The 25935-nt window shown below is 46.5% G+C and overlaps 1 protein-coding gene across 4 annotated transcripts in view; it reads left to right on the top strand.

Moving 5' to 3' along the window:
• NAA35 (N-alpha-acetyltransferase 35, NatC auxiliary subunit) overlaps positions 1–25935 on the top strand; it is a 143538-nt gene that overhangs the window by 40479 nt on the left and 77124 nt on the right. For all 4 annotated transcript variants that reach the window (XM_073545995.1, XM_073545996.1, XM_073545994.1 and 1 more), the window contains exons 7-8: positions 3356–3422; positions 3498–3541. In XM_073545995.1, the coding sequence (XP_073402096.1) occupies positions 3356–3422; positions 3498–3541 (111 nt within the window). The remainder of the gene's footprint in view (positions 1–3355; positions 3423–3497; positions 3542–25935) is intronic.

Below are 25935 nucleotides of genomic sequence, written 5' to 3'. Positions count from 1 at the left end.
TAGGGTTAGGGATGTGTTGGGGTTAGGGCTGTGGTTAGGGGTGTGTTGGGGTTAGGGCTGGAGTTAGAATTGAGGGGTTTCCACTGTTTAGGCACATCAGGGGGTCACCAAACGCGACATGGTGCAACCATTGATTCCAGCCAATTTTGCGTTCAAAAAGTTAAACGGTGCTTCCTCCCTTCCAAGCCCCGACGTGTGCCCAAACAGTGGTTTACCCCAACATATGGGGTATCAGCGTACTCAGGAAAAATTGCACAACAACTTTGGGGGTCTAATTTCTCCTGGTACCCTTGGGAAAATAAAAATTTGGGGGCTAAAAAAATATTTTTGTGGAAAATTTTTTTTTTATAATTTTCACGTCTCTGCGTTATAAACTTCTGTGAAGCACTTGGGGGTCCAAAGTGCTCACCAGGCATCTAGATAAGTTACTTGGGAGGTCTAGTTTCCAAAATGGGGTCACTTGTGGGGGGTTTCTATTGTTTAGGCACATCAGGGGCTCTGCAAACGTAATGACGACCGCAGACCATTCCATCAAAGTCTGCATTTCAAAACGCCACTACTTCCATTCCGAGCCCTTACGTGTGCCCAAACAATAGTTCCCCCCATATATGGGGCACCAGCGTACTCAGGACAAACTGTACAACAACTTTTGGGGTCCAATTTATCCTGCTACCCTTGTGAAAAAAAAAATTGCTAGCTAAAAATCATTTTTTTTGAGGAAAAAAAAATATTTTTTATTTTCACTGCTCTGCGTTATAAACTTCTGTGAAGTACTTGGGGGTTCAAGGTGCTCACCACACATCTAGATAAGTTCCTTGGGGGGTCTAGTTTCCAAAATGGGGTCACTTGTGGGGGGTTCCACAGTTTAGGTACATCAGGGGTTCTGCAAATGTAACATGATGCCCGCAGACCATTCCATCAAAGTCAGCATTTCATAATGTCACTACTTCCCTTCCGAGCCCCGACGTGTACCCAAACAGTGGTCCCCACCCACATATGAGGTATCAGCGTACTCAGAACAAACTGGACAACAACTTTTGGGGCCAATTTATCCTGCTACCCCTGTGAAAAAAAAATTGCTGGCTAAAAATCATTTTTTTTTTTTGTGGAAAAAAAAATATTTTTTATTTTCACGGCTCTGCGTTATAAACTTCTGTGAAGCGCTTGGGGGTTCAAGGTGCTCACCACACATCTAGATAAGTTCCTTGGGGGGTCTAGTCTCCAAAATTGGGTCACTTGTGGGGGGGTTCCACAGTTTAGGTACATCAGGGGCTCTGCAAATGTAACATGACACCCGCAGACCATTCCATCAAAGTCAGCATTTCAAAATGTCACTACTTCCCTTCCGAGCCCCAACGTGTGCCCAAACAGTGGTTCCCCCCCACATGTGGGGTACCAGCGTACTCAGGACAAACTGGACAACAAATTTTGGGGTCTAATTTATCCTGGTACCCTTGTGAAAATAAAAAATTGCGCACTAAAAAATAATTTTTTGAGGGAAAAAATTTTTTCTTTTTCTTTTCACTGCTCTGCGTCATAAACTTTTGTGAAGCACTTGAGGGTTCAAGGTGCTCACTACACATCTAGATAAGTTCCTTAGGGGGTCTAGTTTCCAAAATGGGGTCATTTGTGGGGGAGCTCCAATGTTTAGGCACACAGTGGCTCTCCAAACACAACATGGTGTCCGCTAACGATTGGAAGTAATTTGCATTTTAAAAAGTCAAATGGCGCTCCTTCCCTTCTGAGCCCTGCCGTGTGCCCAAACAGTGGTTCCCCCCCACATATGGGGTACCAGCGTACTCAGGACAAACTGGACAACAAGATTTGTGGTCCAATTTCTCCTGTTAGCCTTGTGAAAATTAAAAATAGTGTGCTAAAAATCATTTTTGAGGAAAAAAAATTTTTTATTTTCACTGCTCTGTGTTATAAACTTTTGTGAAGCACTTGGGGGTTCAAAGTGCTCCCTACACATCTAGATAAGTTCCTTAGGGGGTCTAGTTTCCAAAATGGGGTCACTTGTGGGGGAGCTCCAATGTTTAGGTGCACAGGGGCTCTCCAAATGCGACATGGTGTCCGCTAACGATTGGAGCTAATTTTCCATTCAAAAAGTCAAATGGTGCTCCTTGCTTTCCGGGCCATGCCGTGCACCAAAACAGTGGTTTATGACCACATATGAGGTATCTGTGCACTCAGGAGAAATTGCTTAACAAATTTTAGGATCCATTTTATCCTGTTGCCCATGTGAAAATGAAAAAACTGAGGCTAAAAGAAAATTTTTGTGAAAAAAGTGTTTTGTTTTTTTTTACAGATCAATTTGTGAAGTACCTGGGGGTTCAAAGTGATCACTATGCATCTAGATAAGTTCCTTGGGTGGTCTAGTTTCCAAAATGGGGTCACTTGTGGAGGAGCTCCAATGTTTATGCACACAGGGGCTCTCCAAACACGACATGGCAACCGCTAAATATTCCAGCATATTTTCCATTCAAAAAGTCAAATGGCGCTCCTTCCCTTCTGAGCCGTGCCGTGCACCCAAACAGTGGTTTATGACTACATATGAGGTATCGTTGTACTCCGGAGAAATTGCCCAACAAATTTTAGGATCCATTTTATCCTGTTTCCCATGTGAAAATGAAAAAATTGATGCTAAAAGAAAATTTTTGTTGGAAAAATTAAAATGTCCATTTTTTCTTTCCACATTGCTTTAGTTCCTGTGAAACACCTGAAGGGTTAATAATCTTCTTGAATGTAGTTTTGAGTAGCTTGAGGGGTGCAGTTTTTAGAATGGTGTAACTTTTGGGTATTTTCTGCCATATAGACCCCTCAAAGTGACTTCAAATGTGAGGTGGTCCCTAAAAAAATGGTTTTGTAAATTTTATTGTAAAAATGAGAAATCGCTGGTCAACTTTTAACCCTGATAACTTCCTAACAAAAAAATATTTTGTTTCCAAAATTGTGCTGATGTAAAGTAGACATATGGGAAATGTTATTTATTAACTATTTTGTGTCACACAACTCTCTGGTTTAACAGAATAAAAATTCAAAATTTGAAAATTGCAAAATTTTCTAAATTTTCACCAAATTTCTGATTTTTTGACAAATAAACGCAAAAATTATCAACCTAAATTTACCACTAACATGAAGCCCAATATGTCACGAAAAAACAATCTCAGAATCGCTAGGATCCATTGAAGCGTTCCTGAGTTATTACCTCATAAAGGGACACTGGTCAGAATTGCAAAAAATGGCCTGGTCATTAAGGTCAAAATAGGCTTGGTCATGAAGGGGTTAAAGAAAATCATACATGTGTTTTAACGGGAGCCTCAGAGTGAAAGTTATTTATTTTTTTTTCCTGTAGGAGGACTTCCAGTCCATGACATATGGGTTTAAAATGGCTAATAATGTGACCGATCTCCGAGTTACAGGTAATTTATCTGATTTCTTGTGCAATATTTCTTGGGTGTTCTTCACTTATAATTATGATTATTTTTTTAATCCAGGAATGTTAAAGGATGTTGAAGATGACTTGCAGAGGAGAGTAAAGGTATCTTCCATTTGACAGAATCTAAAATATAATTCAGCTCATCTCCATGACTTCATAAAAGGTTTACATAGCAGCAGTAGATTTCTCATTTTATTCTGTTGTGATCCCAAGAGACGAATGGGATATTTCTTTGATGCTGAAACAAATTTCACACCTGGAAGTAAAAAAGGGTTACATTTACACCTTCTTGTATCTTGCAGAACCAAGATAGGAGGGGCTGCTATCGCATGCATCAAAAGCCCTTTAATCCCTTCCCAACAAGCGCTGTACTAGTACTGCTCTGCGGGAATTGTGTTCCCGCAAACAGCAGTACTAGTACGGTGCCCTGATAGCCACGGTGCTCAGCGTGAGGCCGCGCTATCGGGTGCGGGTGTCAGCTGTATGTGATAGCCGACACACCACAGCAACACCCACGATCGGTGCCAGCACCGATCGCGGGAATTTAACCCCTCTGATGCCTGTTTAGAACTGGACCTGAGATGCCTCCTCCCTGCCTGTCAGATCCTGGTCTAGTGCCCTGCAGTATAGATGCATTGCAGAACAGCAGATCAGCGATCTGATGTACAGTAATGTGTCATACTGGTATAATGTAAAAAAAAAGTGTTAAAATATTTGTAAAAAAACCCAAATATTTTTCCAATGAATACATTTATTTATGTAAATTAAAAAAATAAACAAAAGTACACACATTTGCCGCATTCGTAATGACCCGCTCTATAAAACTGTCCCACTAGTTAACCCCTTCAGTGAACACCGTAAAAAATGAGGTAAACAATGCTTTATCATACCCACAAAAAGTGCAAAAAAAGCGAACAAAAAGATGAATGTAACTAAAAATGGTACAGCTGAAAACGTCATCTTGTCCTGCAAAAAGCAGATCTGTATGATGGCTTAGCAGCAGAATAATAAGTTATAGCGCTCAGAATAAAGCGATGCAAAAATAATTTTCTTTATCGCCTTATTGGGGGGGACAGATTACCATGGGTGTATGCTGCTGCTGCTAGGAGGCTGACACTATGCAAAACAAGAAAATTAGCTCCTCCCTGGCAGTATACACCCACCGACAGGCACCAAGTACCTCAGTTTGTGCTTAGTGTCTGTAGGAGGCGGGCCGGGATCTCCTCAGATCCGCAGTTAACGTTTCCCTTAGGTTTTTAGGTGAACGTATTAATCATTTCTCATTTATTTTTCAGATTCACGTCGGGAAACGGTGAGAGTCTCGCCCTGCTTTCCCATATCAGGCGGCTGAGCGAGCAGTGTGGTGTCTCCCACATCGCAACTCTCAGTACCGCAGGCAGGACTTTTTCCCTATCACCTTCCGGTGCTATGGGCTGTGGACAGGTGGCTGGTCCTTGCCAATCCTCCTCCTCACCCCTCTCTCGGGACAGGGCTGAGAGGAAGACTGCGGTCGCAAGTCGTGTAATTTTCTCTCCCAGCAAGAGGTTAACGCCGTCTTCTGCAGGATGCGGGTACAGAGGACCTTCCTCAGCGGCTTGCCTTCTGCTTGTGAGCCCCTGTGGTCATCCTCTTCAGGGACGTCAGGTAAGTGCCTGTACTATCCCTCCAGCCCCGCATTGTCACCAGAGAAGCCATCGGCAGTAGCAAGCGTTCCCTGTTTGAATCTCCCGCCCCTTTTTCCCCCTGCCTGCCGCGCGCTGATTTCCTCAGCCGCGCACCTCTCTATTCAGGGGGACACAGGACAATGCTTTCATTACTTCAGCCACAACGGGGGAATCAACGGGCATAGTACCTTGAATATTATTCTTCTGAATAGATATCAGGCACGGGGATGTGGCGCCTTTCACTTTCGTTTTCAGCTCCCGCTCTCAGCGCGCTCCCTCCTCCCTCTCTGAGCGTGCTTCTCTTCGCGCCTTTACTAGCTCATCACAGGGCTCCTTTCTCTTTTGCTTTGCCAGTCCCCCTCTTTACCGCGCCCCCCCGCTGCCTTTATCCAATCGCGGCTCAGCCGCTAAGCTCCGCCCTCATCATCCAGTATTTCCTGGAGTTCACTTCTCTTCCTGCGCTGCTTGGGGGTCACTTCGGCATCCTGCTGCTCGTCTGAAACTTGGTAGGCTCTCCTCTGAGGCTCAAATTAGCTCCCCTCTGCAGTTTCCTAATTCGTGCGGCCATTCAGTGCAGTTTACTTATGCCCAACCCTTCAAGGGATCTCTGCTTCAGGCCCACCACTACCCACTACGCCTGCGCACGCTGTTAAAAGAAGTGGGCATCAGGTCAGTCGTCCCCCTTCTGCCCGTCCTGCAGTCCTTCAACTATGTCTGCCTCTCAGGAGCATATCGAGTCCCGGAATGAGGACACTCCACCTCCCCCGGAGTGGGCCATTGTAATGTCTCAGTCGGTTTCTGATCTGACTAAAGTCTCTCAGACCCTGGTCCAGGTCTTGGAACGTTTACCTCAGCTATCTACAGCTACCTGTGCACCGACCGCCTCTCAAGGTGAGTCGTCCGCACCTCACAGCAACCTTCAGAGGGACAGACCGGGCAGGAGTTCTAGGAAGCAAGCTCTGTCTAGTTCGTCCTCCAGCTCGCAGGGTCCTTCTGCTTCTCCCAGGTTTCCTTCTCCTTCCTCAGAAGATGACCTTAGGTTAGGCGAGGACTCTCAATCGGGATCTAGTTCAGAAGCAGACAACGTATCAAAAACATGGGACATCGTCGATAGTCTCATTTCGGCTATCTTCCAAACCCTTAAAATTAAGTAAGATAAGGCTCCCCCTCAGGAATGCGCTGTTCTTTTTAAATGAGCAAGACCTCCATCTCGAACCTTTCCCAATCACAAAGAGTTCGATACTGACTTGTCCAAACACTGGGAGCACCCTGAGCAACGTTTCTCAGGCCGCAGATATTTAGACGTGCTGTACCCCTTTGATGCGGACCTGCTCACAAAGTGGACCAAGGCTCCCGAGGTGGATCCCCCAGTTTCCAGGATAGCTTCTAAAATGGTTCTATCCCTTCCAGACAGGGCATCGCTTAAAGATCCAACAGACAGAATCGCTGGCCAAATCAATTTTAGAGACTTCCGGCGCCTCCCTTTGACCTATTTTCGCATCCGCCTGGATGGCGAAAGTGATTTCGGCTTGGGCAAAAATTCTTTGCAAGGGCATCTTAGCGGCAGCCCCGCAAGATGAGCTGGCAGATCAAATTAATCATGCAGGTAAATACCTGTTGGCCGCCTCCTTGGATGCGGCCGGGTGCGTAGCAAGGGCTAACAGCAACATAGTAGCCATACGTCGCGTCCTTTGGCTTAAGTCATGGAATGCGGATACCACCTCTAAGAGGTCGCTTACCAACCTGGCATTCCATGGTTCCAGGCTCTTTGGAGCCAAGCTAGATCAGATAATTTCCGATGCCACTGGTGGTAAAAGCACTTCTCTTCTCCAGTCCCGGCCTAAACGATTTTTTAACAGAAAAGGTCTTCGGCCGTTTAGGCCCTTTCGTTCCTTTTTTTCCACAGACAGATCCGCCCAGCAAGACCGGCCCTCCGTCTCTAGGGAGCGGGAGCAGAAAAAACCTTCGTACAAACCCGCTCCCCGCTGGAGGTCTAGAGGACAGTATTCCAGGCCTTAAGGCTCCCGTGCCGGTAGATTTTCCTTCAAGTGACGGGTCACCCCCACCTGGAAGTTCTTCCAGGGTGGGAGGCAGACTTTCCTTTTTCAGGGAAGCTTGGCTGTCTGTTGTCGACGACGCTTGGCTCAAGGAAATCGTCGCATCCGGATACAAAATCGAATTTGCTTCCCCCCCAAAAAGACGGTTTTGCCTGTCTTGTCCTCCAAGACAGCGGTCCCAGATTCCAGGGTTCCTCCAGGCCGTCTCATCCCTTCTTTCCGCCGGAGTTATCATTCCCGTTCCTCCAAATGAACGGTTTTCAGGGTTCTACTCAAGTCTTTTCGTAGTTCCGAAGAAAGACGGTTCCCTTCCCCCAATCCTGGACCTGAAATTGCTCAATCGCCACGTGAAGAGTCTCCATTTCAAAATGGAGTCCCTTCAGTCGGTGATAGCCTCAATGGAACCCGGAGAATTCCTCTGCTCTGTGGACATACGGGATGCCTATCTTCACATCCCTGTTTGTTTGCAACATCAGAAATATCTTCGCTTTGCAATTCAAGAAAATCATTATCAGTTCACGGCCCTACCCTTCGGACTAGCTTCCGCTCCCTGTGTTTTCACGAAGGTGATGGCATCAGTCATGGCCATTCTCCGTTCCAGGGGGATTCTCATTATCCCTTACCTGGACGATCTGTTGATGAAGGGGTCGTCCCGCCGAGACTGCCTTCAAAGTCTTCACATAACTCGTCTCGGATGGGTAGTCAACAAGGAGAAGTCCATCCTGAGCCCCTCTCAGTGTCTGACCTTTCTGGGCATGGAATTCGACACGAATCTGGCCCAGGTGTTTCTTCCGAGGGAAAAATTTGCGGCTCTTTCCAAGGGAATCCGAACCCTAAAGCAGCCAACGCCCATTCCCCTTCGATCCTGCATGAAGGTTCTGGGGAAGATGGTAGCCTCCGTGGAAGCAGTGCCCTTTGCACAATTTCACCTTCGGCCCCTCCAGCTGTGCCGCCTTTCAGCCTGGGACAAGACCACGTTGTCTCTGGACCGCCCCATTCTCCACCTTCTCAGAGTGAGGCAATCCCTGACTTGGTGGGCAATGCCAGCGTCAGTTCTACAAGGGAGGTCCTTCTGCTTCGGTGGCAAGTCATCACCACCGATGCTAACCTTCTACGATGGGGAGCTGTTTTCCATCAGAAAGCGGCCCAAGGGCCCTGGAATTCACAGGAAGCTCTCCTCCCCATCAATCTTCTGGAGATCAGAGCAATCTTCCTTGCCCTTTTCTGGCAGCCACTCTTCATAGGCAAGCCGGTCCGCATTCAATCGTGCAACGCCACGGCTGTGGCGTACATAAACCACCAGGGGGGCACGTGCAGCAGGCAAGTAATGTCAGAAGTGGCAACGATATTGCGCTGGGCAGAACGTTACGTTCCAGCGATCTCCGCCGTTCACATTCCAGGGGTGGAAAATTGGGCAGCCGACTTCCTCAGTCGTCAAGACCTAGCTTCAGGCGAATGGGCTCTTAATCCCACAGTCTTCAATCAGATATGCCAGCACTGGGGCTCACCGGATGTCGATCTCATGGCATCTCGGATGAACGACAAGGTTCCGCGCTTCGTAGCCAGGTCCAAGGACCCTCTAGCCGTCGCATGCGACGCCCTAGTAATTCCGTGGTCCCAGTTCCAACTTCCTTATCTGTTTCCGCCTCTTGCCTTGATCCCAAGAGTGGTCAAGAAGATAAAATCTGAAGGCATCCCAGTGATTCTAGTGGCTCCGGACTGGGCAAGACGGCCTTGGTACGCGGAGCTGGTGAACATGCTCGCGGACGTTCCCTGGAGGCTTTAAGACCGTCCACACCTCTCGTAAGGCCCCCTTTACCACAAGAATTCTCAGACTCTGAGTCCATCAGCATGGCCGTTGAGGCCGCGATCCTGAGAGAATCAGGTTTGTCCAACCAGGTGATTCAGACTATGATCAGAGCCAGAAAACCAGCCTCTTCCCGCATTTACCATAGGTACTGGAAGGCTTTTTTTCCGTTGGTGCGATGATAGTCTTTCCAATGTCTTTTATTCCATTCCATCTATACTTGGGTTTTCTCCAGTCTGGCTTAGATGCGCCAGGTCTCCGCTCTGTCTATCCTCTTCCAAAGAGGTTAAGACCTTTCTCCAAGGGGTCGCCCATGTGGCTCCTCCTCATCATTTGCTGATAGACCCGTGGGATCTCAATCTCGTTCTTAGCGCTCTCCAAAAGGCGCCGTTCGAGCCTATCCAGGACATTCCTTTATCCCTTCTCTCATGGAAGGTAACCTTTTTGATTGCCATTATATCCATCAGAAGAGTTTCGGAGTTGGCGGCCTTATCATGTCGTTCCCCTTATCTGATTCTCCATCAGGTTAAGGTCGTCCTCAGGCCCGTTCCTTCTTTTCTTCCAAAGGTGGTATCCTCTTTCCACATTGAGGATATCATTCTCCCATCTTTTTGTCCTGCTCCTTCTCACCCTCTTGAGAAGTCATTCCACAAACTGGATGCAGTTAGAGCCTTGCGTGTCTATCTCGCCAGGACCGCTTTACTTCGCCAGTCCGATTCCTTGCTGGTCATCTCTGAAGGTCGCCAGAAAGGGCTTCCGACATCCAAATCCACGATTGCTCGCTGGATTCGTTCTACCATTCTGGAAGCGTACCGACTTCAGGAAAAACGGCCCCCTCCGGGAGTGAGAGCTCACTCCACCCGGGCTGTGGCAGCCTCGTGGGCCGTTCAACACCAGGCTTCGGCTTTACAAATTTGCAGGGCCTTGACCTGGTCGTCTTTACACATGTTTGCGAGGTTCTACAGGGTTCATACCCAGGCCTCGTCTGATGCAGTTGTTGTTAGGAAGGTTCTGCAGGCGGCGGTGGCGCACCGGCCGACCTAAACCCTTCCTGTTCTTTCGTTCGTTATTGCTGTTCTTGCCCTTGGGACTGCTTTGGAACGTCCCATGGTAATCTGTGTCCCCCAATAATGCGATAAAGATGGATTGTTGGTTCTTACCGTAAAATCTTTCTTGGAGCCTTCATTGGGGGACACAGCACCCTCCCTGTTTAAGTTGTACCGTGTTGGGTCTTTGAGTCCCTTATTGGGTTGGTACATATGTTCAGAGTTTTTCGTTGCTTCTCCTACTGCTTTCTCACCAACTGAGGTACTTGGTGCCTGTTGGTGGGTGTATACTGCCGGGGAGGAGCTAATTTTCTTGTTTTGCATAGTGTCAGCCTCCTAGCAGCAGCATACACCCATGGTAATCTGTGTCCCCCAATGAAGGCTCCAAGAAAGATTTTACGGTAAGAACCAAAAATCCATTTATTTTCTCTATAAAATAGTTTTTGTGTAAAAGTGTCAAAAAATAAAAAGATATAAATTGGGTATCCCTGTAATCGTATTGAACCGAAGAATAAAGCTGCCTTATCAATTTTACCACACGCAGAACGGTATAAAAAAAAGAAAAAGCAATTACTGAATTGATGGTTTTTGTTCATTCTGTCTCCCAAAAACCGAAATATCGAAATAGAAAACTATCATAAAATGTCATGTGCCCGAAAATGGTACTGATATAAACGTCAGCTTGTCCCGCAAAAAACAAGCCATAACATGACTGTCAGCTGAAATATGGAAAAATTATAGTTCTCCAAATATGGTGATGCAAAAACTAGTTTACTCAATAAAAAGCGTTTTTAGTGTGTGACAGCAACCAAACATAAAAACCTGATATAAATCTGGTACCGCAGTAATCGCACCGACCCGAAGAATAAAGTTGCCTAATCACTTATACCGCATGAGGAACGGCGTAAACAATAAATAAAACCAATTCTTCACCTGCTGTTCATTTGTTAATTTTGCCTCACAAAGATCGCAGTAAGGCTCGGCACACTTTTATCCTGCAGTGAGCGGTTACACCGGGGGTTTCTGTGTAAATCACTGAAATACGTGATTCAGACAGGACCCCGGCGAAAGATTCCTTATAATGAGGCAGATGGAGGCACTGTGGACACCATAGGACCTGTGATCCGGTTGTGTCTGTCATTTTAGGATTCCATTAAAGTGCCTTCAGCCACAGTTTTGTACACTTCTGCAAAGGACACCGCTGAACAGAGGCCAGACACAGTCCAGAGTAACTCTGCTGCCTCATTATAGTGAATGGATTCATCTGGGGTTTCATCTGTCACATCACTCGGAGATTTAGATGGAAACCCAAAGTAAGTGGTCAACGTAGAGCGCCGGATAAGTGTGATCATAAATTCTATGTAAAATGTTCCCAATAAAAGCTTCAACTCAGTCCACAAAAAACTCAAGCCCTCAATCAGGTCCATCATCTGTTAATGGAAATATAGGGGCTTCCACGTTACTGGTAGTACAAAGACTCTGGAAAAGCTAAATGGCTCCTCGCCCCCCAAAAGTAGTTCAGCAAATCGAAATTCCCCCCTTCCTTCTCAGCCCCAGTGTGCCTAAACTACACTTAGCGCCCACATATTTGGCATTTCTGTAGTGATGAGAACCCGCCTAATTTACAGGTGCATGTCTCCAGAGGCATGAGCTGAGCATATAATGTACTGGTCACTACAGCGTACTGGTCACTACAATGGCAGTTTGCAATTTTCACTCTGCAACATCCACTGCTGCTTGTTTCTGGAAAACAACCATGGAGTCAAAATTGTCACTACATCTGTAGATTAATTCCCAAAGGGTTATAATTTCCAAAATGTGGTCACTTGAGGGGGGATTCTGCTTTTCTAGCACTTAGGGGATCTTTATATGGAATCCGCAAACTAGTCTAGGAAAACCTAAGCTCCAGAAGGCAAATAGCGCTCCGTCCCTCCCGAGTCACTCCGTATGGCTAAGCAGTACTGTACATACACATATGGGGTATTTCTACATTCAGTAGAAATTGTGGGACAAATTCTGGTGCCATTTTTACCTATTTCACATTATGAAAATGTAAAACTTGGGACTAAGGCCGGTTTCACATTAGCGCTTTTTAAGCGCACGCACGGCCGGGGGTAGCTCCGCCCCCGAGCCGGCTCTCTGCCCGGCGTGCCCGCCCCTTGCTTGTAGCGCCGCCTACTAGCGGACAGCGGCGCCTGCGATCGGCGCACCCTATCTTTAGCATAGGGTGCGCAGATCGTGCGCAGGCCGTGCGCTAGTTGCGCTCTGACCTGCGCTGCGCACTTTTGACGGTGCGCCGTGCGCGCCAAAATCCGAAAAGTTTGATTTTGGCGCGCACGGCGCACCGTCAAAAGTGCGCAGCGCAGGTCAAAGCGCAACTAGCGCACGGCCTGCGCACGATCTGCGCACCCTATGCTAAAGATAGCGGCGCCTGCGATCGGCGCACCCTATCTTTAGCATAGGGTGCGCAGATCGTGCGCAGGCCGTGCGCTAGTTGCGCTCTGACCTGCGCTGCGCACTTTTGACGGTGCGCCGTGCGCGCCAAAATCAAACTTTTCGGATTTTGGCGCGCACGGCGCACCGTCAAAAGTGCGCAGCGCAGGTCAGAGCGCAACTAGCGCACGGCCTGCGCACGATCTGCGCACCCTATGCTAAAGATAGGGTGCGCCGATCGCAGGCGCCGCTGTCCGCTAGTAGGCGGCGCTACAAGCAAGGGGCGGGCACGCCGGGCAGAGAGCCGGCTCGGGGGCGGAGCTACCCCCGGCCGTGCGTGCGCTTAAAAAGCGCTAATGTGAAACTGGCCTAACACAATCTTGGTTGTAAAACTGTAAATTCTTTTTTTTTTTCAATGCCCAATGGTATAAAAGTTTTTGGCACACCTGTGGTGTCAATATAATCACTGCACCCCTAGATGAATTCATTGAAGGGTTTAGTTTGTCAAATGGGGTCACATATTGGGGGTTCTGCTGTGTTGGCACCTCAGGGGCTCTGTCAATGTAACATGGCACCCTCAATCAAGTGCAGCAAAATCTGCACTGTAATATGGCGTTTCTTCCCTTCTGAGCTTTACACTGTGCCACAAAAGTAGTTTTTGAAAAAACATATGGGGTATCAGTAAACTCAGGAGAAATTGCACAACAAATTTTGAGATCCATTTTCTCCTGTTACCCTTGCGAAAATATAAAATTTGGCGCTAAAGATTTTTGCTGGAAATAAGTAATTTTTTTATTTTTTATTTTCACGGCTCAACGTTATAAACTTGTGTATTGAGCACCTTGAAACCACAGGTGCTTCACAGAGCTACATAAGTTCTGTTGTCTAAATCTAGTTTCCAAAATGGTGTCACTTGTTGGGAGTTTCCACTGTTTAGGCACATTAGGGGCTCTCCAAACATGACATGGCATCCACAATTATTCCAGCAAATTTTACATTCAAGATGTCAAATGGCGCTTCTTCCCTCCCGAGCTCTGCTGTGTGCCCAAGCAGTAGATTTCAGCATGCTCAGAAGAATTTGCACAACAAATTGTATGGTCTATTTTTCTCCTGTTACCCGTGCGAAAGTAAAACAAAATTGGGTCTAAAGGAAATTTTTTGTGAAAGAAAAGTAAATGTTTATTTTTTCCTTCCACATTCTAAAAATTCCTATTAAGCACCTGAATGGTTAATAAACTTCTTGAATGTGGTTTTGCGGACCTTGAGGGGTGCAGTTTTTTAGAATGGTATCACTTTTGGGTATTTTCTGTCATACAGGTCCCTCAAAGTCACATCAAATGTGAGGTGGTCCCTAAAAAAAAAAAATGGTTCTGCAAATTTTGTTGTAAAAATGAGAAATAGCTGGTCAACTTTTAACCCTTTATAACTTCCTAACAAAAAAATTGTTTAAAAAATTGTGCTGTTGTAAAGTAGACATGTGAGAAATGTTATTTATTTTGTGCGATATGACTCTCTGATTTAAGGGCATAAAATTTCAAAGTTTGAAAATTGCAAAATTTTCGCCAAATTTCCCTTTTTTTCACAAACACAAGTCGTATCAAAGACATTTTACCACTATCAAGAAGTACAATATGTCACAAGAAAAGATTCTCAATCAGTGGGATCCATTGAAGCGTTCCAGAGTTATCACCTCATAAAGTGACAGTGGTCAGAATTGTAAAAATTGGCCTAATCAGGAAGGGGAAAACAGGCTTCGGGGCGAAGGGGTTAAAGAGACTGTCAGCACAGAATGATTGGTCAAAACAACTACAGGTGCTCGGTGCTTCTCTGCATGGATGATCATTTATATACACTCATCTATGGCTCCATGAGGCTAGATCTGTCAATCAAAGAAGGAGAAGTAGAGTGGACATAGAGGGGAAAACAAGCAAATGGGAAGCTGAATATAAATGATTGACCTTGCCGTGAAACACTGAGCCATGGGACATAGTTTGAACAGTCATCCTGTGCTGACAGAGTTCCTTTAACCCCCTTACTACGTTGGACGTAATATTCGGTCCATGTGATCTGGGACCTAAGTCCCAAGGACGGAATATTACGTCACATGCTATCAGCGGCACTCGCGGGGTGATCACAGCTGACACCCGGCACTATGTGTCAGGAGCAGTCACGGACCGCCACCGACACATTAACCCCTGGCACACTGCGATCAAACATGATCGCAGTGTACCGGGGGCATAGGAGAGAAGCGCGCAGGGAAGGGGCTACCTCCGTGCTTCCCTGCGACCCCCGGAGCGACGCAATGTGCTGCGTCACTCCGAGAGTCCGCCTCCCTGCAGGCGCCCGGATCCAATATGGCCGCCGGGGCCTGCAGGGAGGCGACTTCCTCACTGCCTGCTAAAAGCAGGCATGAGGAAGCCTGCAGCAGCGCCTGTCAGATCGCTGATCTGACACAGCGTTCTAAGCATCAGGTCGCGACAGTGATGTCCCCCCCTGGGACAATATAATGAAGTTAAAAAAAAAAAATAACACTTGTAAAAATAATTTAAAAAAAATCCCAAAATAAATGAAAAAAAAAATATATTCCCTAATAAATTCTTTTTTTCTAAATAAAAAATAAAAGTACACATATTTAGTATCGCCGCGTCCGTAACGACCCGCCCTATAAAACTGTCACACTAGTTAACCCCTTTAGTGAACCTCTTCCAAAAAAAAAAGCAAAAATCAATGCTTTATCATACCGCAGAACAAAAAGTGCAATAACGCGCGATCAAAAAGACATATATAAATAAGCATGGCACCGCTGAAAACGTCATCTTGTCCCGCAAAAAACGAGCCGCCATACAGCGCAGTGTCATCAGCGAAAAAATAAAGTTATAGCTCGCAGAATAAAGCGATGCAAAAATAATTATTTTTTATATAAAATTGGTTTTATTGTATAAAAGCACCAAAACATAAAAAATGACATAAATGAGGTATTGCTGTAATCGTACTGACATGAAGGATAAAACCGCTTTATCAATTTTACCACACGCAGAATGGTGTAAATGCCCCCCCAAAAAAAATTCATGAAATGCTGCTTTTTGTTCATTCTGCGTCCCAAAAATCAGAATAAAAAGCGATCAAAAATTGTCACGTGCCCGAAAATGGTACCAATAAAAATGTCAACTCGTCCCGCAAAAAATAAGACCTCACATGACTCTATGGGTCAAAATATGGAAAAATTATAGTGCTCAAAATGTGGTGATGCAAAAACTATATTTTTTACAGTAAAAAGCGTCTTTTAGCATATGACAGCTGCCAAACATAAAAACCCGCTATAAATAGTAAATCAAATCCCCCTTTATCACTCCCTTAATTAGGGAAAAATAATAAAATTTAAAAAAGTGTTTATTTCCATTTTCCCGTTAGGGCTAGCGTTAGGTCTAGGACTGAGATTAGGGTTAGGGGTGTGTTGGGGTTAGGGTTGGAGTTAGAATTGGGGGGTTTCCACTGTTTGGGCTCTCCAAACGCAACATGGCGTCTGAGCTCAACTCCAGCCAAAAAGTCAAATGGAGCTGCTTCTCTTCCGAGCTCTGCCATGCGCCCAAATAGTGGTTTACCCCCACATATGGGGTATCAGCGTACTTAGGACAAATTGCACAATAACTTTTGGTGTCCTGTTTCCCTTGGGAAAATAAAAATTGATGGTGAAAAAGATCATTTTTGTGGAAAAAATGATTTTTTTTTAATTGTACGGCTGTACATTATAAACTTCTGTGAAGCCCTTGGGGGTTCTCACCACACATCTAGATAAGTTCCTTGGGGGGGGGGGGGGGGTCGGTCTAGATTCCAAAATGGTGTCACTTGTTGTGAATTTGCTTTCTGGCCTACCTCTGGTTGCTAGTGAAGGTAGTGGAGCTGGTTATATTGACAGAGGGGTCGCGAGTTCTCTTTCCGGGCTCCCTGTGGTGGCTACTGGAAGTAATGGAGCTGATCTAATTAACAGAGGCCTGCCACCTGATAATGAGGATGACTGGAGATCTGGAGTTTCTGACTGGATTTAAGACAGCCGACTCCCTCTATCCCTGCTGGTGATTTTTTTTCCTGCCTCTTGAGGTCTTAGATTCTAGCTCAGTCCCTGCATGCTCAGCTAAGTGTTCTTTTGCTATTGTTCTCATTTGATCTGGTTTTGTCTACTTCAGTTTTGTGTGTTCAGCCAGCTCCGGCTGGGGCTGTGCTGAATTTCCATCCTTTTGTTACTGCTTGTGCCAGTTTGTTTTTGGCCCTTATTAGATTGGCCTCTTTTTGCTCTGCTTTCAGAATATACCAGAGTGCTGATATAGTGGGCGAAGCCTAGTGACTTCAGTATTTTTTATCAGACGTGTTGGCCATTTTTTGCAGGGTTTTTTGCGTGATTGCAGACAGTCTTTCCTTTCCTGTCCTGTCTAGTTAGTGTGGGCCCCATCGTTTGCTCAGCCTATTTTCCTACCTGAGTTTGTGTTTTCATCTTGTCTCACCGACAGTATATGTTTGGAGGCTATCTTTTCCTTTGGGGTCTGCTCTGGGGCAGTTTGATTACACCTTTCATGCTTTAGGCTTATTTAGTTCTCCGGCTGTCTCGAGGCTTCTAGGATCATCGTAGGCATGCTCCACGGCTACTGCTAGTTATGTGGATAGGATCAGGGGTCTGCAATCCGCTTAGTTACCAACCTCTCTGGTTTTCTGTGGCTTAGCTTGGTTTTGCTTTCCTCCTCCGTGACCCAATCATAACTGTCACTTGTGGGGAGTTTCCACTGTTTAGGCACATCAGGGGCTCTCCATACATAACATGGCGCCCGATCTCAATTCCAGCCAATTTTGCGTTGAAAAAGTCAAACGGCGCTCATTCCCTTCCGAGCTCTGCCATGCGCCGTAACAGTGGTCCACCACCACATATCAGGTGTCAGCATACTCAGGACAAATTGCACAATAACTTTTGCAGTCCAGTATCTCCTGTTACCCTTGGTAAAATAAAAATTGGACCTGAATTAATTTTTTTGGTGAAAAGTTAAATGTTCATTTCTACTACGCTTCATTGTGAGACACAGACAGTGGGTGTTATGCTGCTTGCCACTAGGAGGACACTAAGTAAACACAGAAAAAAGTTATCTTCTCCCCTGCAGTATACACCCTCTCGCTGGCTGGGAATTCCTCAGTTCTTGCTTAGTGTCTGTAGGAACTTGGGCCTGGCTTCAGACCCCACCGTTTTTATTTTATTTTTGAATTTTCTGTAAATTTTTAGGGGCGACGGTTCCTTTCTACGGCCCGCTCTCCCCCGGACCAACAGGCAAGCACGCGGAGTATACCGCCCCGTGCACTTTCCTGCGATGACTGGGGTTGATTCTTCTTGGCGATGGTTCCTTTACGGTCCCGGTACCCCTCAAGGATACGAGGGCGAGCGCACGGTGAAGAATTGACCAGCGCTTTTGGATGCCCTGAATCAGCCTCATAGCTCTCCATCCCTGTGCCCGATGGAGCAATACCCCTGTAACAACCTCTTCGGCTCTTCTACATCGCCCTGGAGCTTTTTTACCTCAGGATCTGAGATGGGATGAAACCTGTAGGCTATTAGACAGCGCAGACGGAGTGAGCATCGGATTGGAGGTATGGGGTCGGGTCCTGGTCCCTGGGAGAAGCGCTGACCGAGTCTCAGCAGCGGCATACCGGCGCCCTGTCGCGGCTCCCTGCTCCCCCCCTTCACCCGGCGCTCGCCACGGGTAGGCCCAAAAATTTAGTCCCCGACTTTTCGGCCTATTAGGCCGCAATTTACATAGCGCCGCCCACGTCTTTGGCGCCTCTCGCTCTGTACGAGTGGCGCCCTGCTAGTCTCGGGGACCATGTCCTTAACCCCCTTCTCTGCTTCTCGGGATCTGTGACGGCTGTGGGGGTGCATGCACGGATGGACAACACCTGGTGACGCTACATGGCCACCGATATTCCTCCCAGGGACACAGCGTCAGGACCGCATGTAACTGCATCTGCTCTCAGAGGAAAGCTTAACCCCTTTGCTGCAGATTCCCTGCAGCTGCAGCCCAGGCTCTGCTTGTATCCCTTTCACGGGTACTATGTCTCAGTCTAAGGAAGCAAAAAAGGGGACTAATAAGAAGTGCACTGCGTTCTTTACCGCTGGTACCTATTGTAAGACTGCCTTGCACAGTACCCAGACTAATCCGCTATGCACGGATTGCGACCCGACTTGTGCTAAAGCGCCATCCGCCGCCGCTGCAAGGTGCTCCCTGCGTTTAGTCCCCCTGAGTGGGCTTCGTCCTTGTCACGGTCTGTGGAGTCACTGACCAAGGCTATAGACTCCTCCGGGAATTCTCTTTAAGTCATAATGCGTCTTTACCGCCCGAGGAGGGCTTTGGCGACGGCCGGGAACCGTCAGCCAGCAGGGGCCGTGCTCGTTCAAGGTATTCTCAGGTCTCTAGAAAGCGGACCCATTGACACATCCCCTAGTCACGCTCGCGATTCAGCATCGTCAAGTTTTGTCTCGCGTTCTCACTCTCCTAATGTTCACAGAGAATGTGTCTCTGAATTCGAGTCTGACATGTCAGTCCCTCAGAATTCCCCAAATGTCCATGAATCACTTGATTCTCTGACAGTCAGTCAACAAGTTTCTGACGTTAAACGAGGAGAATATTCCCGCTCCGGAACACGTTATCTCCTTTAAGAAGACTAAACATGTACGCAGGGTATTTGCCAGCCATCCGGAGTTGAAGGACATTGTCTAGAAATGTAGGAACCGACCACATAATCGGTTCACTAGGCAAAAGCCTATCAAGGCTAAATACCCCTTTACTCCAGATCTAATGAAGGATTGGTTACAGTCCCCCTCGGTGGATCCTCCTGTAATGTGCCTTGCTCCTAAAACGCATCGATCCATTTCTGATGACTCTTCAGTCAGAAACCCCTCCGCTTGTCAAATTGGCTACCTCACCACTTCAGTTTTTGGAGCTTCAGGAGCGGCTTTTTTCCCATCTTTCGCGGCGACTTGAGTGGCTAAGGCAATGGCCACTTGGGCAGAAGTCTTAATTACTGCCTTCCAAGGTAGCAATCCCCCTCCGGAGACAACCGGTGTCGCCAAGCAGATAATTCACCCAGGGGATTTTGCAGTAGACGCCTCTTTAGATGCCGCTAATTGCGCTGCTAAGGCAACCGCTAATGCAGTCTCCATCAGAAGAGCCCAATGGCTACGCGACTGGCGGGCAGATTCCACCTCTCGAGACTTCTCTGCCGTATCAAACTGGTCGCCTGTTTGGACAAGAAACTAGACCAGCTCATTTCTGACACTTCCGGGGCAAAGAGTAGGTTTCTTCCCCAACAAGGGGCTGCCCGGCCCTTTTTGGAATCAACAGCAGACACGTTTTTCGACCTTTTTCGCAACAGCTCCAGCTGGTCCTCCACAACCTTCTCTTCCGGATCAGGCCGGTCCCCGCATAGAGACAGAGGTTCCTAGGTCTCTCACAGACCTAACCGCTCTTGGAAACCCAGGCCGACAGCATCTGGATCTAAGGAAGCAGATCCCATAGATTCTCTACTAAATGACTTGTGAATCCAGCAGACACCAACAAAGTAGGCGGCCGTCTGCTGTCATTCAGTCACAGCCTTCCTTCGGGCCGTTCATGCGCCGCAAAGGGACGGAGTCATCCTTCCGGTCCCTCAAGAAGAATGGTTCAGCGTTTTTTTATTCAAACCTTTCTTTGTGGTTCCAAAGAAGGAAGGAACGATGCGGTCCATACTGGACCTCAAGCTGTCAAATCAGTTTGTCAAAATACGGTGATTCCGAATGGAATTCCTCCCATCGGTGTCACCTCCATGCAAAAGGGAGAGTCCCTATCATCCAGCAGTTCCTGCGTTTTGCATTTCAGGAAGAACACTTCTAGTTCGTTGCCTTGCCCTTCGGTCTCGCCACCGCCCCCAGGGTCTATACCAATGCCATTGCAGCTGTCATGGCCATTCTCCACGCTCGTGGAGTGGTGGTACTGCCGTATCTGGACGGCCTGCTAATCAAGGGTCCATCCCTTCCAGCCTGCGAGAAATCCATGGATATCACAGTTAATACACTTTCTCACCTGGGTCAGAAGATAAACTTCGAAAAGTCTTCCCCAACACCGGTCCAGCAGATTTCCTTTTTGGAATTGATCTCGGACTCTTCCCGCGGGTTGGTCATTCTCACTGCAGAAAAGGCCCCGAGCCTTACAACAGGCAGCGCGGACCCTTTCCCGACCGGTTTCTCACTCCATACGTTTTCAGCATGATAGTTCTCGGAAACATGGTGGCAGCTATGGGAACGGTTCCATTCCTGCCCCTTTACAACATGCATTGCTGTTAACTTGGGACAAGAACCCGTTTTCCCTGGAACGCCGGTTCCTTCTGTCCCTGCGGGTCAGACGAGCCCCCAAGCGGGGGACACTGAAATCCTCCCTGAGTTAAGGGAAGTTCTTTCTCCCAGTATGATGGTCGGTAGTGACCATCAACGCCAGTCTCCTAGGATGGTGTGTGGTTTTTTCTTTGTCACCACACTGCACAGTGTCGGTTAATTCGAGAGTCACGTCTCCCCATCAACATCTTGGACATTTGAGCGATCAAATTAGCTCTACTGAGTTTCCACCATCTCCTCGCAGGTCACCTCATCAGGATCCAATCTGACAACGCCACGGCTGTGGTGTATATCAACCGTCAGGGGGTTACTAGGAGCAGGATGGACATGCACGAAGTGAGTCACATCCTCCATTGGGCCGAGACCAACCATTTGCTAATCTCAGCAATCCACACCCCGGGTGTGGACAATTGGGCGGTGGTTTTTCTCTGTCACCAAGGCCTTGCCTCAGGAGAGTGGTCTCTTCATCTGGAAGTTTTTTTTCAGCAGATCTGCCATCGCTGGGGGACTCCGGATGTGGATCATATGGCCTAAAGTCTAAACAACAGGGTTCCTCAATTCATTACCCGATCGCGTGATCCATGCGCCATCCGAGCGGACACCCTAGTTCTGCTGTGGCACCGATTCCGGTTCCCATGCATTCTTCCCTTGCTCCCGAGGGTCATCAAGAAAATTAGAGCAGAGGGAATACCAGTGATCCTAGTCGCGCCAGATTGGTTGAGCTGGCCATGGTATGCAGAACTAGTACAACTAGTCGTCGGCTTTCCCTGGCGACTTCCATATCGCATGTATCTACTCTCACAGGGACCGATTTACCACCAGAACTCCGGGGCCCTGTCTTTGACGGTGTGGCCGTTGAGTCCTGATTTTTAGCACAGGCTGTTTGTTCTCCCGATGTGATCTCCACCATGATTAATGTTAGGAAGCCCCTGTCCAAGCACACTTATCACCGCACCAGGAGAACCTTCTTCTCGTGGTGCAAGGACCATGGTTGATCCTCACTGGTGTTTTCTATTCTTTCCATATTGGAATTCCTACAATCCGGATTAACGTCAGGTCTCGCGCTTGACTTGCTCAAGGGCCAGATTTCAGCCTTGTCAGTGATATTCCAATGCAAAATTGCCACCGAACTTCAGATGAAGACATTCATTCAGAGAGTCTCCCAGGTGGCGCCTCTATATTTTAAGGGCCATTGGAATCATGGGACTTTAACTTGGTTCTCGGAGCCTTACAAGAGTCTCTTTTCGAACCACTGCAGGTCGTACCACTGGCTATTCTCTCTTGGAAGGTGGTCTTTCTAGCGGCAATTACGTCAATTACACAAGATTCTGAATTGGCAGCCCTGTCCTGCCGTCCTCCGTTCCTGAATTTTCATCAGGACGAGGCAGCTCTCAGGACGTCCCCGTCTTTCCTGCCCAAAGTCGGGTGGTCTTTTCATCTCAATGTAGAAATTGTTTGGCCTTCCTTCTGTCTGGCTCAAGTCCATTGAATTGAGAGGGCCTTTCACACCCTCGATGGAGTCAGGGCTCTGAGACGGTACATCTCGTGGACGGCTCCCTTCCACAAGTCAGATGCCCTGTTCGTACTTCCACAGGGGCATAGGAAGGGTCTAGCCACTTCAAAAACCACGCTAGCCAGGTGGAATTGCTTGGCTATTCAGGAATCCTACCGTGTCCAGGACACGCCTGTCCCAGCAGGGATTCAGGCGCATTCTATCCGCTCAGTGGGTGTCTCTTGGGCCATTCGGCACCAGGCTTCGGCAGAACAGGTCTTCAACGCTGCGACTTAGTCCAGCCTGCATACCTTTACAAAACATTACCAAATTCATTCTCAGGCCTGTCTGCAAGGCTGTGACTTGGTCCAGCCTGCATACCTTTACAAAACATTACCAAATTCATGCTCAGGCCGTGCAGATGCAGCTCTTCACAGACGTATCCTGCAATCGGCAGTACCACAGTGTTAAGCCAGTGGTATGTGGGGTATTAGCAGTTGTATGCTCCCCACCCAGGGACTGCTTTAGGATTTCCCACTGTCTGTGTCCCCCAATGAGGCGTAGGAGAAATAGGGATTTTTGTGTACTCACTCACCGTAAATTCCTTTTCTCCTAGCCAATCATTGGGGGACACAGCACCCACCCTGTTTGGCCTATTGGCTCACTGTAGCATTTTTAGGTTTTGACAGAGTTATGATTATTGTCATTTGTTTAATGTTCCTGCTTTTTTCACCGAACTGGGGAATTCCCAGCCAGCGAGAGGGTGTATACTGCAGGGGAGGAGCTTTTTTCTGTGTTTACTTAGTGTCCTCCTCGTGGCAAGCAGCATAACACCCACTGTCTGTGTCCCCCAATGATTGGCTCGGAGAAAGGGATTTTACGGTGAGTACACAAAAATCCCTATTTTTTTTTTTTAAACATTCCAAAAATTCCTGTGAAGCACCTGAAGGGTTAATAAACTTCTTGAATGTGGTTTTGAGCACCTTGAGGGGTGCAGTTTTTAGAATGGTGTCACTTTTGGGTATTTTCTATCATATAGACCCCTCAAAGTGACTTCAAATGTGATGTGGTCCCTAAAAATAAAATGGTGTTGTAAAAATGAGAAATCGCTGGTCAACTTTTAACCCTTATAACTTCCTAACAAAAAAAATTTGGTTCCAAAATTGTGCTGATGTAAAGTAGACATGTGGGAAATGTTACTTATGTTTTTTTGTGGGCCATATCTCTGATTTAACAGCATAAAAATTCAAAGTTGGAAAATTGCGAAATTTTCGCCAAATTTCCGTTTTTTTCACAAACGCAAGTTATACGAATGAAATTTTACCACTAACATGAAGTACAATATGTCACGAGAAAACAATGACAGAATCACCAGGATCCATGGAGGCTTTCCGGAGTTATTACCTCATAAAGGGACAGTGGTCAGAATTGTAAAAATTGGCCCGGGAATTAACATGCAAACCACCCTTGAGAGTAAAGGGATTAAACGCCTGATCCTGATAGGCGATGAAAAAGTTTGCCATGCATGTAAGAGAACACTGCATCATATATTCAGTTCTCCAACACTCTTATGTCTTCAAAATTGGTTGTTTTATAAGGGACTTGTTGCTTTGAGATTACCCATATACATATGGCCTGATCTGATCAGCTGACATGTGCCCTGAACAGCCGCGGCTGTTATGTTAAATGCCGCTATCAAAATCTGACAGCGGCATTTAACATGCACTCGCAGGAAGTGCGTCCTTTCCTCCTCCCATCGGTGCCCGTGTCACATGACCGTGAGTTGCCGACGGGTTGTCATGACAATCCGGAGTCAGAAGAAGACCCCTATGGTTGTCATTGCTGGATCACTATTAGTGCCGCCTGGTGGTCAGCGCTCATAGCAAGTGAGCATTTTTGATACATAGAGCAGGGCTACAGCCCTTTTCTAAGTATCAGAGGCGATTGGATAATTGAAGCTTCAAGCCTGCCATAGAGACTATTAAAGCAAGTAGAAAGTTAAAAAAATAAATAATAACAAAATTGACAATATAAGTTCAAATCACCCCCCCATTCAAAATAAAACCATTAACCCCTTAGCGACAGAGCCAGTTTGCAGCTTAATGACCAGGCCAATTTTTACAATTCTGACCACTGTCCCTTTATGAGGTTATAACTCTGGAACGCTTTAATGGATCCCGCTGATTCTAAGACTGTTTTTTCGTGACATATTGTACTTCATATTAGTGGTAAAATTTCTTCGATAAGTCTTGTGTTTATGAAAAAAATGGAAATATGGCGAAAATTTTGAAAATTTTGCAATTTTAAAACTTTAAATTTTTATGCCCTCAAATCAGAGAGATGTGTCTCACAAATTTCTTAATAAATAACATTTCCCACATGTCTACTTTACATCAGCACAATTTTGGAAGCAAAATTTTTTTTTTGTTGGGAAGTTATAAGGGTTAAAAGTTGACCAGCGATTTCTCATTTTTACAACAAAATTTACAAAACCATTTTTTTTAGGGACCACATCATATTTAAAGTCATTTTGAGGGGTGTACATGACAGAAAATACCCAAAAGTGGCACCATTCTAAACACTAGACCCCTCAAGGTGCTCAAAACCACATTCAAGAAGTTTATTAACCCTTTAAGTGCTTCACAGGAACTAAAGCAATGTGGAAGGAAAAAATTAATATTTAACTTTTTTTTTGCAAAAAATTTACTTCAGAACCAATTTTTTTTATTTTCACAAGTGTTAAAAGAGAAAATCAACCACAAAATTTGTTGTACAATTTCTCCTGAATACGCCGATACCCTATATGTGGGGGTAAACCACTATTTCAGCACACGGCAGAGCTCGCAAGGGATGGAGCGCCGTTTGACTTTTTCAAGGCAGAATTGGCTGGAATTGAGATCGGATGCCATGTTGCGTTCGGAGGGCCCTTAATGTGCCTAAACAGTGGAAACCTCCAACAAGTGACCCCATTTTGGAAACTAGACCCATTAAGGAACTTATCTAGATGTGTGGTGAGCACTTTGAACCCCCAAGGGCTTCACAGAAGTTTATAACGTAGAGCCGTGAAAATAAGAAATCTATTTTTTTTCCACAAAGATGATCTTTTCGCCCCCAAATTTTTATTTTTTACAAGGGTAATAGGAGAAATCATACCCGCACAGTTGTTATGCGATTTGTCCTGAGTACGCCGATACCCCATATGTGGGGGGGAACCACTGTTTGGGCGCATGGGAGAGCTCGGAAGGGAAGGAGTGCCATTTTGGAATGCAGACTTTGATGGAATGGTCTGCGGACATCATGTTGCGCTTGCAGAGCCCCTGATGGGCCTAAACAGTGGAAACCCCCCACAAGTGACCCCATTTTGGAAATTAGGCCCCCTAATGAACTTATCTAGATGTGTGGTGAGCACTTTGAACCCCCCAAGCGCTTCACAAAAGTTTATAAACGCAGAGCCGTGAAAATAAAGTCTTTTTTTATTTCCACAAAAGTGATTTTTTTAGACCCCAATTTTTAGACCCCTAAAGTTGGCAAATGGTGGAAACCCCTCAATTCTTGCTCCAACCCTAACCCTAATCCCAACCCTAATCCCTAATCCT

This window comes from Dendrobates tinctorius, unplaced genomic scaffold (genome assembly GCF_039654945.1).
Source record: "Dendrobates tinctorius isolate UK_male_01 unplaced genomic scaffold, ASM3965494v1 ptg000144l, whole genome shotgun sequence".
NCBI classification, from domain to species: Eukaryota; Metazoa; Chordata; class Amphibia; order Anura; family Dendrobatidae; genus Dendrobates; species Dendrobates tinctorius.
The sequence above is the reverse complement of the archived record's forward strand: the minus strand, read 5'-3'. Positions and strand labels throughout refer to the sequence as shown.